General features: G+C 45.3%; 1 protein-coding gene across 8 annotated transcripts in view; it reads right to left on the reverse strand.

The window, feature by feature from the left end:
- The window catches only part of IQANK1 (IQ motif and ankyrin repeat containing 1), a 44088-nt gene extending 28654 nt beyond the window's left edge, over positions 1-15434 (reverse strand). For 2 of the 8 annotated variants that reach the window (XM_072999530.2, XM_072999533.2), the window contains exon 1: positions 11681-12430. In XM_072999530.2, the coding sequence (XP_072855631.2) occupies positions 11681-11765 (85 nt within the window). In that variant the 5' untranslated portion in view covers positions 11766-12430. Of the gene's footprint in view, positions 1-11514; positions 12434-15305 lie in introns of those variants that run through there. The other 6 variants (XM_072999532.2, XM_072999535.2, XM_072999531.2 and 3 more) reach the window with 5 other exon arrangements.
- Positions 15435-16194: the final 760 nt, after the last annotated feature.

Raw genomic sequence — 16194 nt, forward strand, 5'->3', positions numbered from 1 at the left:
TCCGAGATAGCTGCCTTCCATCTTTACCTCCAGAGCGAGGTAAAGAAATCAGTAAAAAACTGGACTCTCATGTTAAACAAACTGAAGAACATCTTCAACAGCTGCAGAGTCAAGCTAATCGAAATTCCACCAGAATAATGGATAATGAACTCGTGACAACTGATTTACAGCAACAAATGGTCTTAACACAGGATTATAACCGCCATAATAACATCAGAATAAAAGGTGTTCCAGATTTGGGCCCTAAAGAGAAGGATCTAACAGAGCTGGTACTGGCGTGGTTGAAAAAGACGGTACCAAAAATAGACTGGACTGTTTACGACAAAATACATAGAGTGGGCTCCAGACGCAGAGGTCAACCTCGTCATATTTTGATCAGATTTTCAAGTCTTAGAAAAAAAGAGGAGTTGATGAAAGCTTTACGGGAGAATCCAGGGAGCTTGGTAATTGAGCAACATCCGGGCCAGATCTTTAATGATTTTTCCCATGAGACTCTTCAGTTTAGAAGAAAAATGAGGGTCATTACATCTATTCTTCAAAAAAAAAGTGTGGAATATAGTTGGGGGTACCCCTTGTTTTTAAAGGTCCACCATGATGGAAAATTTAACAAAGTTACATCCGTCCCAATGGCTTTGGACTTTTTAAAGGATTGTGGAATATTAACAAAAAAGAATGGGAGGAGCAGATGAGGTTGCTGAAGAAATCAGGGTCAAGTCAGAAATCAGAGGAAGATGAAACAATGGAGCGAGACTCAATTGAGAGTGATAAGGGTGAGGGAGAACAAGAACAACAACAAGATCAAGAAGAAAAGGAACGACAGGAAGAAGAAGAACAGGAAAAGGAAAAACAAGGAGCAATTCCAAAACAACCAAGGAAGACTAGGGGACGTGGAAAGTCAAAGGAGTAAAGGTTAATACTCTTAATGTAAAACTTAATTGAAGTAAATGGAGAGGGCCTGGTATGATTAAGTTTTAGTAGAAAGAGATAAGCATTAATGGGTAAACCAGAAAGAAAAGGAGGGAAGAAGGGATGAGAATGGAATGGTATTATATGAAGAGGATATAATGAGATTTAAAGGGAGATACCCAGTGAGGGTAATCTTAGGGAGCGGATGAGATAAAAGAGAAGGGGAGGAATAATCAGGAATAAATTACAGTGGTGCCCCGCATAGCAACGTTAATCCGTTCCAGGATTAACGTCGCTATACGGAAACATCACTGAATGGAACAAAAAACCCCATAGGAACGAATTAAACCCTGTTTAATTCGTTCCTAGGGGGCAAAAACTCAGCGTTCAGTGAAGATCCTCCATAGGGCTGCCATTTTCCCCGCCTCGATAAGCGAGGCGCAAAACGGGCGTCCATTTTGGAACTGCCGATCAGCTGGGCGGCGGGCTCTTGGGAAGGAGTGCGGGGATCTCCTCCACTCTCCTTCCCAAGCACTGGCCGGCCTTTCCCCCCAGCTGGGCAGTGGGCTCTTGGGAAGGAGTGTGGGGACCTACTCCACTCTCCTTCCCAAGTGCTGGCCGGCCTTTCCCCCCAGCTGGGCGGCGGGCTCAAGCAGCCGCGGCGGCTGCAGGGTGGGGTGTCTCCCAAAGGCTTCCAGGCAAAGGCCTGGAAGCCTTCGGGACCCCCCTACCCTGTCCCCGCCACTGGCAGCCGCCACGCGCCACCTACCCCAGCTATGCTCGGACGCCTGGAAGTCCGAGAACGGCTGGGGTAGGTGGCGCACGGCGGCTTCAAGCGGCGGCGGCGGCGGCTGCAGGGTGGGGGGGTGTCCTGAAGGCTTCCAGGCAAAGGCCTGGAAGCCTTTGGGACCCCCCTACCCTGCCCCCGCCGCCGCTGAGAGCCTTCCGAGCTCTCAAAGGGCTTTCTCCAATGTCGGAGGGGGGCCCTAAGAGCTCGGAAGGCAAATGTCGGCGGTGGCTTCAGGGTCCTTCCGAGGCCGCCGTCCACCGCTGACATTTTCCCCCAGCTGAGTGGTGGGGCTCCCGCTGAGCTGAGGGGAAATGCCCCTTCCGAAGGGGAATGCAGGCAGTGGCTTAGGAAGGGTCCTTCCTAGGCCACCGCCGGCATTTTCCCCCAGCTGAGCGGCGGGGCTTCAAAGCTCCCGCCGCTCAGCTGGGGGAAAATTGGGCTATGTCAACATCGTAATGCGATCGCAAAAGCGATCACAAAATCCGCATCAGTATGGGGATTCGTCGTTAAACGGGGCGCTCGTTAAGCAAGGCACCACTGTATAGTAAATGGGATATAAAAAGGGGAAGACCGAATATAGAGGAACAAATTGGAAATAGATGTTTAGATATAGATGGGAAAAGTCTGGGAAGAAACACTTTAAAAATTATGAAAACTAGACATTGACATTCCCTTCTCATCCTTTGTTTTAATCTTTTGCTTCTATTATTATTATTACTAATCGTTTCGTTTAGTCGTTTAGTCGTGTCCGACTCTTCGTGACCCCATGGACCAGAGCACGCCAGGCCCTCCTGTCTTCCACTGCCTCCCGGAGTTGGGTCAGATTCATGTTGGTTGCTTTGGTGACACTGTCCAACCATCTCATCGTCTGTCGTCCCCTTCTCCTCTTGCCTTCACACTTTCCCAACATTAAGGTCTTTTCCAGGGAGTCCTCTCTTCTCATGAGATGGCCAAAGTACTGGAGCCTCAGTATTATTACTAATACTTATACTGTTTTTCCTGTGTATGTACTAATAATAGATATGATGAAAAAATATGGATTTATATAATACAATAAAGCAAGACAAGGAGAGAGTCGCGGCGGGCTGAGACAGACACGCTCCCCACCCCCACGGTCAGTAGAAAAGACCTGAAGAAATTTTGTGGAGTACGGGGGGGAGAAAAATTAGCAGTGGGGAAGCACGGGGTAGATAAATGTATTAGGAAAGTAAAGGATTTTTTAATTTTTTTTTTTGTAATTGGGGAAGCACGGTTACACCAATCAGGACTACTATTAATAATTTAAAAATTATAAACAAATGGAAATATGGTTAAATATTTAAATTTCATAACATGGAATGTAAAAGGCCTGGGATCTAATTCAAAGAGGGCTAAGATACAGAATGTATTGAATAAAAGTAATAATGATATTGTATTTCTGCAAGAAACTCATCAAAAAAGAAAGGTTTCAATGAATTGAAAAGTAAATGGATTCAAATTTATGAAAAATCATTTGGAACCTCTAAGTCTCGAGGCGTGGCAATATTAATTTCAAAAAAGTGTGAATTTCAGACTGAAAAAATAGAAAAAGATACTCAAGGCAGATATCTGATAATACAAGGTAAAATGAGAGGGGAAGAGATCACACTTGTAAATGTGTATGCACCTAATGAGCGACAAGAAGAATTTTTAGAAAACATATTGAGGAAGCTGGATAAATTGAGGAAAGGGTTAGTAATATTAGCAGGAGACTTCAATATGGTAATGGATTTGACGAAAGATAAATCAAAGCTGCAGATTGGGGAAGGGAAGGTTAAAATTACAGGTTTTGATAGATTAATAAGTAAAACTGATTTGAAAGATGTATGGAGAGAGCTAAAAGGGGATGAAAGGAGATTCTCTTTTCATTCACAGGTGCATAACACATATTCAAGAATAGATTATATATTTGTATCTAATGACTTGTTGCCTAGAGTAAATGATACAGTTATTGATGTTATACAAATTTCAGATCACGCCAGAGTGAAAATGAAGCTGATGTTTAAATGTGATTATAAGGTGGTAAATAGGTGGAGAATTGATACAAGTATATTTAGGAACCCAAATTTAATTGAAAAAATTCAGAAAGATTTATATGAAACGTGGGAAATAAAGGAGAAAGGGGGAAGTCAACCTAAGGTAATATGGGATGCATGAAATCTGTGGCAAGAGGGTATGCATGTAAAATGTCATATATGTTAAAGAAAAATCAGGGGAAAAGAATACAGGAATTAGAAGATAATATGAAGGAATTAGAAAATATAGTTATAAAAACTAGGGATAAAAAAGCAATAATAGAATTACAAGCAAAGAGAAAGGAGTTGGAAGGAATCCATTTGGAAAAGGTACAAAGAAATTTAATATACTTAAAAAGAAATTATTTCGAATTTAGTAATAAGAATTCTAAAATATTAGCTAATGCATCTTTTATAAAAAAGGATAAAAGTAATATAGGTGTAATACAGGATATGAAGGGGAAAAGATGTAATAAAACAAAGGAGAAGCTTGAAGCTTTTCAAATGTTCTATAAAACATTATATAGTAGTAAAAATCCTTCCACAATAAAAATTGAAAAGTATATTAAAAATAACTATAACAAGAAAATTTCAGACGATGATAAAAATATGATGGAGCAGATGATTATGGATAAGGAAATAGAGGAAATTATAAATAATTTAAAGGTAGGAAAGACCCCTGGAACAGACGGATTAGGCCCAGAGTATTATAAAGTATTTAAAAAGATCCTTATACCAAAATTAAAAGAGTTATTTAATAAGATACTAAAGGGAGAGGAAATCCCACTTTCATGGAGAGAATCACTTATAGTCTTAATACTGAAACCAGATAAAAACCCTGCAAATATGGATGCATATAGGCCAATATAAATGATAAATCAGGACGCTAAGATATTTACGGCAATAATGGCAAAAAGATTGAATAGCGTTATGTGGAAATATATTGAAAAAGACCAAAATGGATTTATACCAGGTAGGCAAATGTCCGATTTAATGAGGAGGGTACTTAATTTAATGAACCTAGCAAAAGAAAGTAACTCTAAGGCGGGAGTAATATCGTTGGATATATTTAAAGCTTTTGATTCAGTGGAATGGGATTCGTTGAAGATATTAATTAAGCATTTAGGGTTTGGACCAAATTTCAATCAGATAATCCACCAACTTTATTCTCAGAATACAGCCAAGGTAATAGTTAATGATGGTATAACTGAAATAATACACCTAGGCCGGGATACTAGACAAGGTTGCCCCTTATCCCCAGTATTATTTACAATGGTAATCGAAATACTGGCACAGATAATTAGAGAAGATAAACAGATTAGAGGGATAGATAATGAAGAGAATGGTAAGATAAATTTATTTGTTGACGATACATTATTAATAGTTAACAATCCAGCTGAAACAATTGAAAGGCTGAAAATACATTTGAAGGAATTTGAGAATTTAACGGGGTTAAGGGTAAATTGGGGGAAGTCCGAATGTTTACTGTTAAACCATTCAGAGGAAGAGAAAAGAAAAGTGAAAATACTATTTGAAGGTAAAATAGGAAAGCTTATGAAATATTTGGGGATTAATATTACTTGGAATCTACAAGAAATAATTAAAATAAATTTGGATAGATTAAAAACAGAGATAATTGGAAGGATAAAGGAATATCAGAATTTAAAAATTTCATGGTTTGGTAGAGTTGCATTATGTAAAATGAAAATAATCCCTAAACTGAATTTTATATTCTGGATGCTCCCCATAAAGATTACAGAAAATCAATTAAAAGAATGGCAGACGATGATAAATTGTTACTGTAATGGAAATAAATGAGTGAGGATTAATAAAAAATTATGGTATGTTACACAAAAAAGGGGGGGCTTGGATTACCTAATATAAAGTTATACTATATAGCGAATCATCTTAGACATATCCCAGACATAATCAAGGATAATAAAAATTTGATTTGGATGGACATGGAGAAGGAAGGTACATAAGAACGCGCGGAAAGAATTTTGTTTAAAGAAAAAATTGCAGAAGAGATTAAAAAGATTAAAAATCCTTTCCTTAAAAATATGTTGGAAAATTGGAAAGAATTCAGAGAGGTATTGGGTCCACCGATATCTCCTTTATCTCAGGTAGTGGAATTAAAGAATTTTCCGGAAAATTTAAAAAATTTAAAGAATGTACTAAAAAGTAAGCAGATAAGTAGATTAAAAGACTGCATAGAGAAGATAAGAGGAAAAGGGGATATAAAAAAGGTATTAGGAGGAGAAGGGATTTCATGGTTAAATTTAATTCAATTAGAAAGGTGGACAAGAGAATGGTATACTAAAGAAGGGAAAGGTAGAGAAATGACAAAATTTGAAGAGATTATAGAAAAAAGACTGAAATCAGAGGAAATGACAGAAAGAAGAACAGTAAGCCAGATATATAAATTATTAACTCAAGCAGAACAGGCTAGTTTAGGGTTAAAAATGCAATGGCAAAACGATTTGGATAAAGAAGAAATAGGAGAGGAATGGGATAAAATATGGGATCAGAGAATTATGAAGAACATGTCAGTAAGGATTAAAGAAAACTGTTATAAAGTAATATGGAGATGGTATTTAACGCCGGTCAAAATGAATATAATGGCTAAAAGTGTGTCAATGTTATGTTGGAGTTGTAAAAAAGAGAAGGGGACGTATTTACATATGTGGTGGTCATGTGAAAAAAGAAAGAAAGAATGGGAATTAATATTTAAAGAAATATCTGAAATAATTGGATCAAATATTCCAATGTCTCCGTTAATAGCTTTACTGAATCTGATTAAGGAAGATCAATTGGTGAAAGAAAATAAGGATTTAATAGTAATGATGATTACTGCAGCAAGGATAATTATTGCAAGGAATTGGAGAAATGAAAATCAAGTTAACTTGGAGGAATGGTATAGAGAATTATGGGATATGGCAATTAACGATAAACTGACATGTGATATGAAAATAAGTAGAGGCCAAATGAAAAATAACGCTTTTAAGAAAATATGGAATGTATTTTTAGAACATGTATTTCAGAGAGGGAGGGGGTATACACCGAGAGAAGAAACAATGAAATTTTGGAGTGAAAATGGATGAAAAGAAGTGTAATGCTAGTCCTGAGGGTGATGGGTGCACAAGGGTAATGGTATGTTATTGTATTGTTTTGTTTTGTATTTTATACAGTCTTTTTTTTCTGTAGTAGTAGGTATTTTATATTTTTTTAATAAAAATTTTTCTAAAAAAAAGGAATTGTACCAGAAAGATTTAGATATCGTGGACAATCTAGATAATGTGGTTGCTGATCTTGAGCTAGACATCCTGGAGAGTGAAGTCAAGTGTGGTAGCAGACGCTTTATCCAGAAGACCCAATGATTAAATGTAAATGTTTAATTTTTTGTAATGTTTTATTTACCGGTAATCTAGAGGAAAATGTTTATGAACGCATGGTTTCCAGGACTGTATAATTTGGTAAGTTTAAATAGTAAATGTATTACTTAATAGAGGTCCATATGGCAAATGTGTATAACTAGTCATAAGTATGGTCTGTGTAGGCATCCTTCAGTCTCAAGAGACTATGGTATCGTGCTCTGTATGGAGGACTTGGAACAGCATCTAGTGTGGCTGAAGAGGCCAATTCGAGAGTGGCAATCTCTTCCACACTGAAGACAAATCCAATCTGTCCCCTGTCCAGCTCCCTGGTTTTGCTGCTTTTGTGACTTCCTCTTTGCCTCGGCCTGCTGGACAAGTGTCTCTTCAAATTGGGAGAGGCCATGATGCACCGCCTGCCTCTAGGCTGAACGCTCAGACGTCAAGGTTTCCCATCTGTTGAGGTCCATTCCTAAGGCCTTCAGATCCCGCTTGCAGATATCCTTGTAACGCAGCTGTGGTCTCCCTCGGGGGCGGCTTCCCTGCACTAATTCTCCATACAGGAGATCTTTTGGAATCCGACCATCAGCCATTCTCACGACGTGCCCAAGCCAACGTAGACGGCGCTGTTTCAATATTGTATACATGCTGAAAATTCCAGCTCGTTCTAGGACTACTCTATTTGGAACTTTGTCCTGCCAGGTGATACCAAAAATGCGTCGGAGACAACGCATATGGAAGGTGTTCAGCTTCCTCTCCTGCCATGCACAAAGGGGCCAGGACTCGCTGCAGTATAGGAGTGTGCTCAGGACACAGGCTCTATAGACCTGGATTTTGGTGTATGCCGTCAACTTCTTATTAAGCCATACTCTCTTTGTGAGTCTAGAGAACATGGTAGCTGCTTTCCCAATGCGTTTATATGCATTTATATAGTCTTTGTGTATGGTCAGTATGGTCAGAATGTTAATAAATGTATTAAATGTCTTGTTGTTTGTTTAAGAGGGCAAACTAGTATGTTTTCCCCTCATAAAACAAACTTTTTAAGGGGGGAGGAATTGTAGCAATCACCCCTGGCATGAATATACTGTATGTTTGCATGTATGTTTGCATGGTACATGAATGCATGTACCAATGAGTGCTGTTGGGAGGCAGAGCCGGAGAAACCAGGAGGGAGGGGCGAGTCTGAGCCTAATCAGCTCAGTGAGAGACGGAGACGAGAAAAAAAGAGTTTGGGGGTTGGAGGGAGAGAGAGAGAGTTTGAAGAGTGATGGCTCAGAGTGTGACCTGTATTAATTAAGGCAGAAGAGGTTAAAGTAAAATACGGAAGCTCTGTGTAACTTTAAGAATGTGCTTAAGAACTATTCCTAAAACAACTTGTAATCAATAAACCTGTTTCTGTTTAAAAGTTAAGTACTGAATGGACCTCAGTCTTTCATAGGAATTATAGGTTGATAAAGAGATCAACGGGTGGCAGTGTGTTAAAGGGCATGTTGGGATACTCATGGGAGCTCTGTGTTGGCTGAAACAAGCAGGGCCCATGGGCTAAACGCGACACCTTCCTTTTAAGAGCCTGGAGATTACGCATCCACATCCTGACGTCTTCTTTTTTTATTATTATTAATACAAAATAAACCTACTACTACAGGAAAAAAAAACCTATATAAAATACAAAACAAAACAATACAATAAAATACAATTACTCATGTGCACCCATCACCTTCAGGACTGGCATTACACTTCTTTCCATCCATTTTCACTCCAAAATTTCATTGTTTCTTCTCTCGGTGTATACCCCCTCCCTCTCCGAAATACATGTTCTAAAAATACATTCTATATTTTCTTAAAATCGTTATTTTTCATTTGGCCTCTACTTATTTTCATATCACATGTCAGTTTATCATTAATTGCCATGTCCCATAATTCTCTATACCATTCCTCCAAGTTAAATTGGTTATTGTTTCTCCAGTTCCTTGCAATAATTATCCTTGCTGCTGTAATCATTATTACTATTAAATCCTTATTTTCTTTCACCAATTGATCTTCTTTAATCAGATTCAATAAGGCTATTAATGGAGACATTTCAATATCCAATCCAATTATTTCAGATATTTCTTTAAATATTAATTTCCATTCTTTCTTTTTTTCACATAACCACCACATATATAAATATGTCCCCTTCTCTTTTTTACAACCCCATCCTGACTTCTAACATGCAATGTCCTTTTTCTCCAGGAATCTGTCCCATCCCCTTTTAAAGGCCTCTAGGCCAGATCCCATCGCCACATCCTGTGGCAAGGAGTTCCACAGACTAACAACATGCTGAATAAAGGTTTTTTTTGGTCTGTTCTCCCTCTCCCAACACTCCACTGGAGTGGATGTCCCCTGGTTCTAGTGTTGTGTGAGAGGGAAAAGAGCTTCCCTCTATCCACTTGATCCACCCCCTGCATCATTTTATACGTCTCCATCATGTCCCCACTCAGGCGCCTTTTCTCTACACTCAAGAGCTCCAAATATTTTAGCCTTTCCTCATCAGGGAGGTGCCGCAGCCCAGTCATCATTTGAGTCGCTCTCTTCTGCACTTTTTCCAGTTCCACAATGTCCTTTTTGAGGTGTGGCGACCAGCACTGTACGCAGTATTCCAGGTCCAGCCTTACCAGAGTTTTGTACAAGGGAATTATCATGTTAACTGTTTTATTTTCAGTCCCCTTTTTAATTATCCCTAGCATGGAATTGGCCTTCTTCACTGCTGCCACACACTGGGTTGACACTCAATAATCTAGTGTAGCTACCCAGCAAACAAGGTTGACGGTCACAATCAGGACACGTTAAGAAGCATTATTAACTGTTGACTTTAGTAAAAGGGTGGTGGGTGAAAATGATAGGTTTTAAACAGGTGAGAATGTTACAGAAATAAGAAGGCATGAATTAATATGTATCCTGTAGCACCATCTATTGATACAGTACTGTATTAAGTTAAGTGAATTTTCCTACCAGGTACAGCCACTGGCTTTGAAGTCACTGAGTGGGGGTGCATTTCGCTGAAGTACTGTAGTGATATCCTGTACCAGTGATGTCCTGGCTTTGCCGATGAGGCAGGTTGTTTTGATTTTGACTAGACTATAAATACAGGATAAAATAGCGAGTATTCTGAGAGACACATGCCTTGTTTTCACTGAGAGGGAAGGAGAAATCTCTGCGGGGAGAGCTTAAGATAACAGAATGAATAATGTGTGATGTATTTTAGAAATGCTTATGCTATACTGTACTAATATAATAATCTATACTAATACAATATTTATTTATTTATTTGTTTGTTTGTTTGTTTGTTTGTTTATTGCATTTATATGACGCCCATCTAGACATAGTCTACTCTGGGCGGCTCACAACATATACAATAAAAACAATTTAAAATATACACAGTTATTACATAGGTAAAAACAAAGCAATATAAAATATAAATCATGAGTTTACAATTTTAACAATTAATTAATTCTCAGACTATTGCAAGATTAACAATTAATTAATCTTGCAATAGTCTGAGAATTTTTTTAACATAATAGCTTTAAAGTGACTTATATCAGAGTCTGAATTTTTCTGGTTTTTTACATTAAGATTATACTTTTAAGCAATGTGTCTTTTGAATATCTTATCTTTTTAAAGCCTTCTTTAAGTTTTTTTAAATTTATTTTTAACAAGGGGTGACAGAAAGGAAAGGGGGAATTGAGGTTAAGGGGGAAAAGGAGAAACAATAACAAGCTAACATCCATTCTATACATATTGCCATATCAAAATTCCAAATTGCTCTTTTTATTATTTTCTGTCTTCCAGATTTAAGTTCTCATTTCACTGTATGCTCTTCATACCATGTCTATTTTTTAAAGCCTTCTTTAAGTTTTTAAGTTACATCATAGAAAATTATTCACAGTCATTCCTTGTGGATGAATACTGTTTAGGTATTCAGATAAGAATTTTATATGAGGACTGTAGATTTTGAAATATATTCTCATCCAGTTTTATATATTTCATACATATATGCATATGATTGCTCTTTATATATTACTTTTTTAGACATGCTTGCTTGCTAAATAAATTTTAGAGAAGAAGATTCTCCTGGTCATTTAATTCATTAAGGAAAAAGGAAAAAGAAGTAAAGGAATCAGGGGATATCCAGAAAAAAGGGACCGGATTAACATTAAAAGGCTTTAAAATCTTCTCAGACTGCAAAGCACATTCTCTTCCAAGAGATCTTGTTAGTTGTGTGTATAACACACGTCGGTGGGTCTCTCATAGGGGGAGCTCCCTCAAGGCTCTGCATGGCATGGAGCCCTCTCCCCCCCGCCCCGTCCCCCCCCCCGGCATGACTGAGGTCCCTTCTCTGCCGGAACCACCGGCTTTGCCCAGAGGGATGCGCTACCTGGATTCCCAGAGACCTTTCCTCCCTGCTTTGCAGAAGTTGCTGCTTTTGCTCCCTTTCGAACGGGGCTCCTTGTTGGACCTTTCTTGGCACTCATGTTCCTAAAACGAAAGGCAGTTAAAAAAAAAAAGTGGGCAAAGGAGGCTGGCAGTTTGGTGGCTCTTACCATAACAGATTAGCTTCAGTAATGGGGAACGCGATCCTATGTTGGAAGGAAAGGCTGATTCACTCCAAACAAGTAAGCTTTTCATTTTTGATATTAACAAAGCATCCAGGGAGGCACTGCTGGAACATCCACGTCTTTTTTTAAATTATTTTTCATACTCTAGTTTTCAAGTTATTTTTTTCATTATTCTCTCTGTCATACATACATCCCCGGGGAAAAACCAAGTCCGTCGGGTGGGCGCATGCACACAGTTCTCCCCAACTAAAGAATCCTCTTCTGCTCGGAGAGGGGGGGGCTCGGCCCCTCTCAGCCTGTAGGGCCAACCCCCCCCACCATCACCCCCACCTCCACCCCCATCCCCCCCGGGACGGGCAAGGGCTCCCAAGGGAGGTGCAGGGCTCGAGCAGAAGTTCCCGAAGGAGCCCTTCCGGAGAGCCCCCTTGCCCTCGCCTTCTCGGCCCGGGAGAGGCGGGCGGAGCAGCGGCCACAGGCGGCGCCCGGGCCGAGAAGGTGAGACCCCGACGGGACGGGCGGCCGGGACGCACCTTCCCTCTCTCTCCCTCTCTCGCCTCGCAGCGGTTGCCTGTCAACGAGCGCTTCGCCCCGCGCATGTGCGCCGCGCCCTCAGAGAGATACGGGGGGGGGGGCGCCCTGACGTCACCGCCTGTGGGCGTGGCCCTGGAGAGCTCGAGCTCGGACTTTGGCCGCCGCGCCGCCGGTGAACTCCGAGGACGGCGCGCGCCGGGCGGGGGGGGGGAGGGGAGGGGAGGGGGCGCGCGCACGAGAGTCGCTGGTCGCCGCCGCCCCCCCCGTTTCCTCTCCCGGCGGCGGCGGAGGAAAGAAGCCGGAAACCCAGGAGGGGCCCCAAGGGCAAACTCGCCCCGAGGTGGGGTCCCCGAATGCCGGCCGCGGGCCAGAAACGGTTGAGAAGCCGCTGCCCTTCCGCCCCTTCTCGGGCCGAACCGGGAGGCGACTGGGAGGCGGGGACGGAGCGCCCTTTTGTCTCGTTCGTTCTTGCTTCGTCCTGTGGCAAATGCCCCCCCCTCTCCCCGTGGCCAGCCCCCGACCCGAGCGGAGGCAGGCCCCTGAGCCCCACCGAGCCGGAGTCCGCCCCTCCGGGCGACCCCCCCGCGGGAGCAACCGAGGCTACTCACGAGGGGAACCGCGATCGCCCCCCCGTCTCTCTCCCTCCCTCCCGAGAGGAGGATGATGCTCTCCAGCCCTTCTTCCTCTGGTGAAAATCTGCCTGCTCACTTGACTGAGGAACGTGGGGGAATGTTGGAAAGAATAACAGATGCCTAGTGAGTCCACTTATCTCACCACTACAAGAAGTAGCGGAGGCTCAGAGCTTCCCCCAAATCCTTAAAAATAGACTTAAAAGAAGTGTACTAGTAGAGAAAGGGTTAAATACAATAAGGGCTTGGATGGAAAAGATGCAAGATAAAAAAAATACAGTACTATAAAGGAAATTATGGGAAAGGAAGGGGGGGGATATCTTGGCTAAATATACTCCAAATGGAGAGATGGACAAGGGAGTGGTCTAAAAAAGTAGGAGAAACTAGAAAATTGACTAAATTTGAGGAGATTATAGAGCAAAGACAAGTTCAAGAGGAAGGAAATAAAAGAAAGGGCACAGTAAGTGTGATTTATAAAACTTTAACAAATGTTGGATATGGAAAAGCTATGATGAAAAACCAGTGGCAAGAGGACTTTGAGGAAGAGGTTAAAAGTGAGGATTGGAACAAAATATGATCACAAAGAATAATGTAGAATATGTCCATAAGGGTAAAAGAAAATTGTTAGAAGATCGCTTGGGGATGGTACCTTACCCCATGAGTGAATATTTTAAATAAAAACGTACCATGTCCATGCTGGAGATGTAAAAAGGAAAAAAGAAAGGTATTTACATATGTGTTGGACTTGCAAAATAAGAAAGAACGGGCACTTGTTTTTTTAAAAAAAATAGTGAAATTATTGGATATAATATTGAAATATCACCAATTATTGCACTTTTAAATAAAATTAATGATAATCTTTAAAAAGAACAGAAAGAACTAATCGTTATAATGGTCACAGCAGCAAGACTAACATTTACAAAATATTAGAAATATGACAAATTAATCTTGAAGATTGCTATAAAGAAATGTGGAGTTTAGCAATAAATGATAAGCTAACATGTGAAATAAAAATAAAAGGGAGTGACAAAATACAATGATTTCAAAGAGGTCCGGAATCCATGTTTGAATTAGGTTTTTGTGAAAGGGAGAGGTCATAAGCCAGCAGAAGAATCAATGTATTTTTGGAGTGGAATAGGGTGAAAAGAGATTAAAATGATATATTTGGGTATATGGCCCCCCCGAGGGTGATGGTGGCACCGGCGGGGGGAGGGCTAGTATTGTATGGTATGTACCCACATTTTATGTCAGCGTTATTATTGTTTTTCTTTAACAACAACAACAACAAGAACTCCGGCAGGGCAGGCAGGAGGGAGCTGGGGCTGCCTCGAGGGGGAGCGGCCACGTCCACCAGGTCGCAGCTGACCCCCGCCGCCACCGAGGAGGCTCCGCTGCCCGGGGGGTGGGGTGCTACAGGGGGGTGGACTCTCCGGGGACTCCTGGCCGGCCCGTCCTCGCAGCTCCCTGCCCGTCGGTGAGGCGGGCGGGGATGCGGGGGGGGGGGGAGAGAGAGAGAGATCATCTCCTCTCCCACCCATCCTTCCCCTCGGCCTGGTCCGCCCGTCGGCGCGCACGGCTCAGCCTCTTTGCCGCCGCCCCCCCCCCCGCCCGGCTTCGGCTCCCGGCCCCTTTCTCCGGGCGCGCGCCTGAAGGGGGGGGCGATCCGAGGGCCACTTCCGCGGGTACCCCCACCACCCCGCTGCCCTGCTCCGCTGACGAGGTGCCAAGGGCCGAGAGGCCGGGCGCCGGAGCAGCTCTCTCTCGGGGGCGTCCGGCCGAGCCAGGGCTCCGAAGTCAAGGGGCCTTTGGGGCCCGGCAAGCCGCTCGGGCGTCTCTGCCCTTCCCCCCTCCCGGGAGGTCCCGCAAGGGCCAAGGACGAGAGCGAGACGGCGAGCCCTTCCGGCTCCGGGAGAGACGAAGCTGCGGGCGGCAGGTCCGCCTGGGCAGCGCTCGCCCGTCCCGCCTCTGCCGTCGGATTTCTGGCCGCAACCGTCTGGCGGCGCGCCGGGCTCAGGCTGCGCCCGGGCAGGCAGGCGGGCGGGCGAGGGGGCGGCCCCGGCTCGGGGCTCCTCTGAGAGAGGGCCGGGGGGAGGCGGGAGGGACCCGGAGAACCGGGGCCGCGACGCCCTCCCTCTCCCGGGCCCGGCCGGGCGAGGCCGCGTGTCAGGAATGCGGGGTAGTGCTCAGAGAGAGAGAGAGAGAGGCAGCCGGAGCCGGCCGGGCTTTCCCTTCCTCGCCCTCCGCCCTGGGCGGAGCTTCCCTCCGGGCCGCTCCGAGGTGAACCAGGCGCCAGGCGGGGAAAGAGAGAGGGAGGGAGGGAGGGAGGGGCGCGCGGGGGGGGCAGGGCCAAAGCGGCCGACCGACCGCCCCCGGCACCCCGGCAGGCGGCCAGCGGGCGAGAGCGAGCGAGGGAGGGAGCGAGCGCGAGAGCCAGCCTGCCCGCCGCTCACCTGGCAAGGTAAGGAAGGGAAGGGGCGCTCTCCGGTCCGGGGCCATCCCTGCCGGCTTTCCCGCCCTGGGCGCGCTCCGGCCAGGCGGGGAGCGGGCAGAGCGGGGTTGCCTGCCCTGCCCTGCCCTGCTTGCCTGCCTGCCTGCCGGGGGCTCGGCCGGAGGGCGGCGCCTGCCCGCCTCCGAGGGCTGTCGGGTCGGGAGGAAGCCGGCTCGCCTCGTGCGCCGCCGCGGAGGGAAGCGCGGCTCGCGTCGCGGGCGTCGGAAGGGCCTGGCTAGCCGGATCGGTTTTGGGGGCGGGGGGGAGAGAGGGGGGGCAAGAAGGAGGGAGGCCCTTTCGGGGCCGGAGCGAGAGCGAGGACGGGGCGCGCGGGAGGGGGAGCCCCCAGTCGCCTTCCCAGGGGAAGGGGTCCCGGCAGCGGCGTCCAGCGGCGCGAGAGGCGCCCACGGACGGGGCGGGGCGGGGCGGGGGGGGGTCGACTGGCGGAGGGGCGAGGAGATCCCCGCCGGCCCCACCCGCGCCCCGCGGCCCCCTCGCGGGCTGCCCTGGCAGGCTCGGGCAGGCGCCCGGCGGCGGGAGCGGGCACGCTGGGGCGCTGCCAAGGCGCGCGCGAGTGGCGTCCCGGGGCAGGGCGGGGAGTGCCGGGCAGGCGCCCCTCCAAGGGGACCCTCGCGCTCCTGGGCCGCCGCCTCCCCTCTCGCCGGTGCCCTCGGAAGGGCGGGCCGACTCCCGCGAAGGGGCAGGGAGGAACGCGGGGAAGGGAGGCCGCCTAGGGTGACCTGGTTTACAAAGTTGCCGGGACGGGGAAGGTGGGTGGCTGGTGGCGCCGCCAGTGCCCGAAGACCCGGGCTGGCGGGCTGGCTCGCTCTCCCAGACAGCCGTGTCGGTCG

Source organism: Pogona vitticeps, chromosome 4 (assembly GCF_051106095.1).
Source record: "Pogona vitticeps strain Pit_001003342236 chromosome 4, PviZW2.1, whole genome shotgun sequence".
In the NCBI taxonomy this organism is placed as follows: Eukaryota; Metazoa; Chordata; class Lepidosauria; order Squamata; family Agamidae; genus Pogona; species Pogona vitticeps.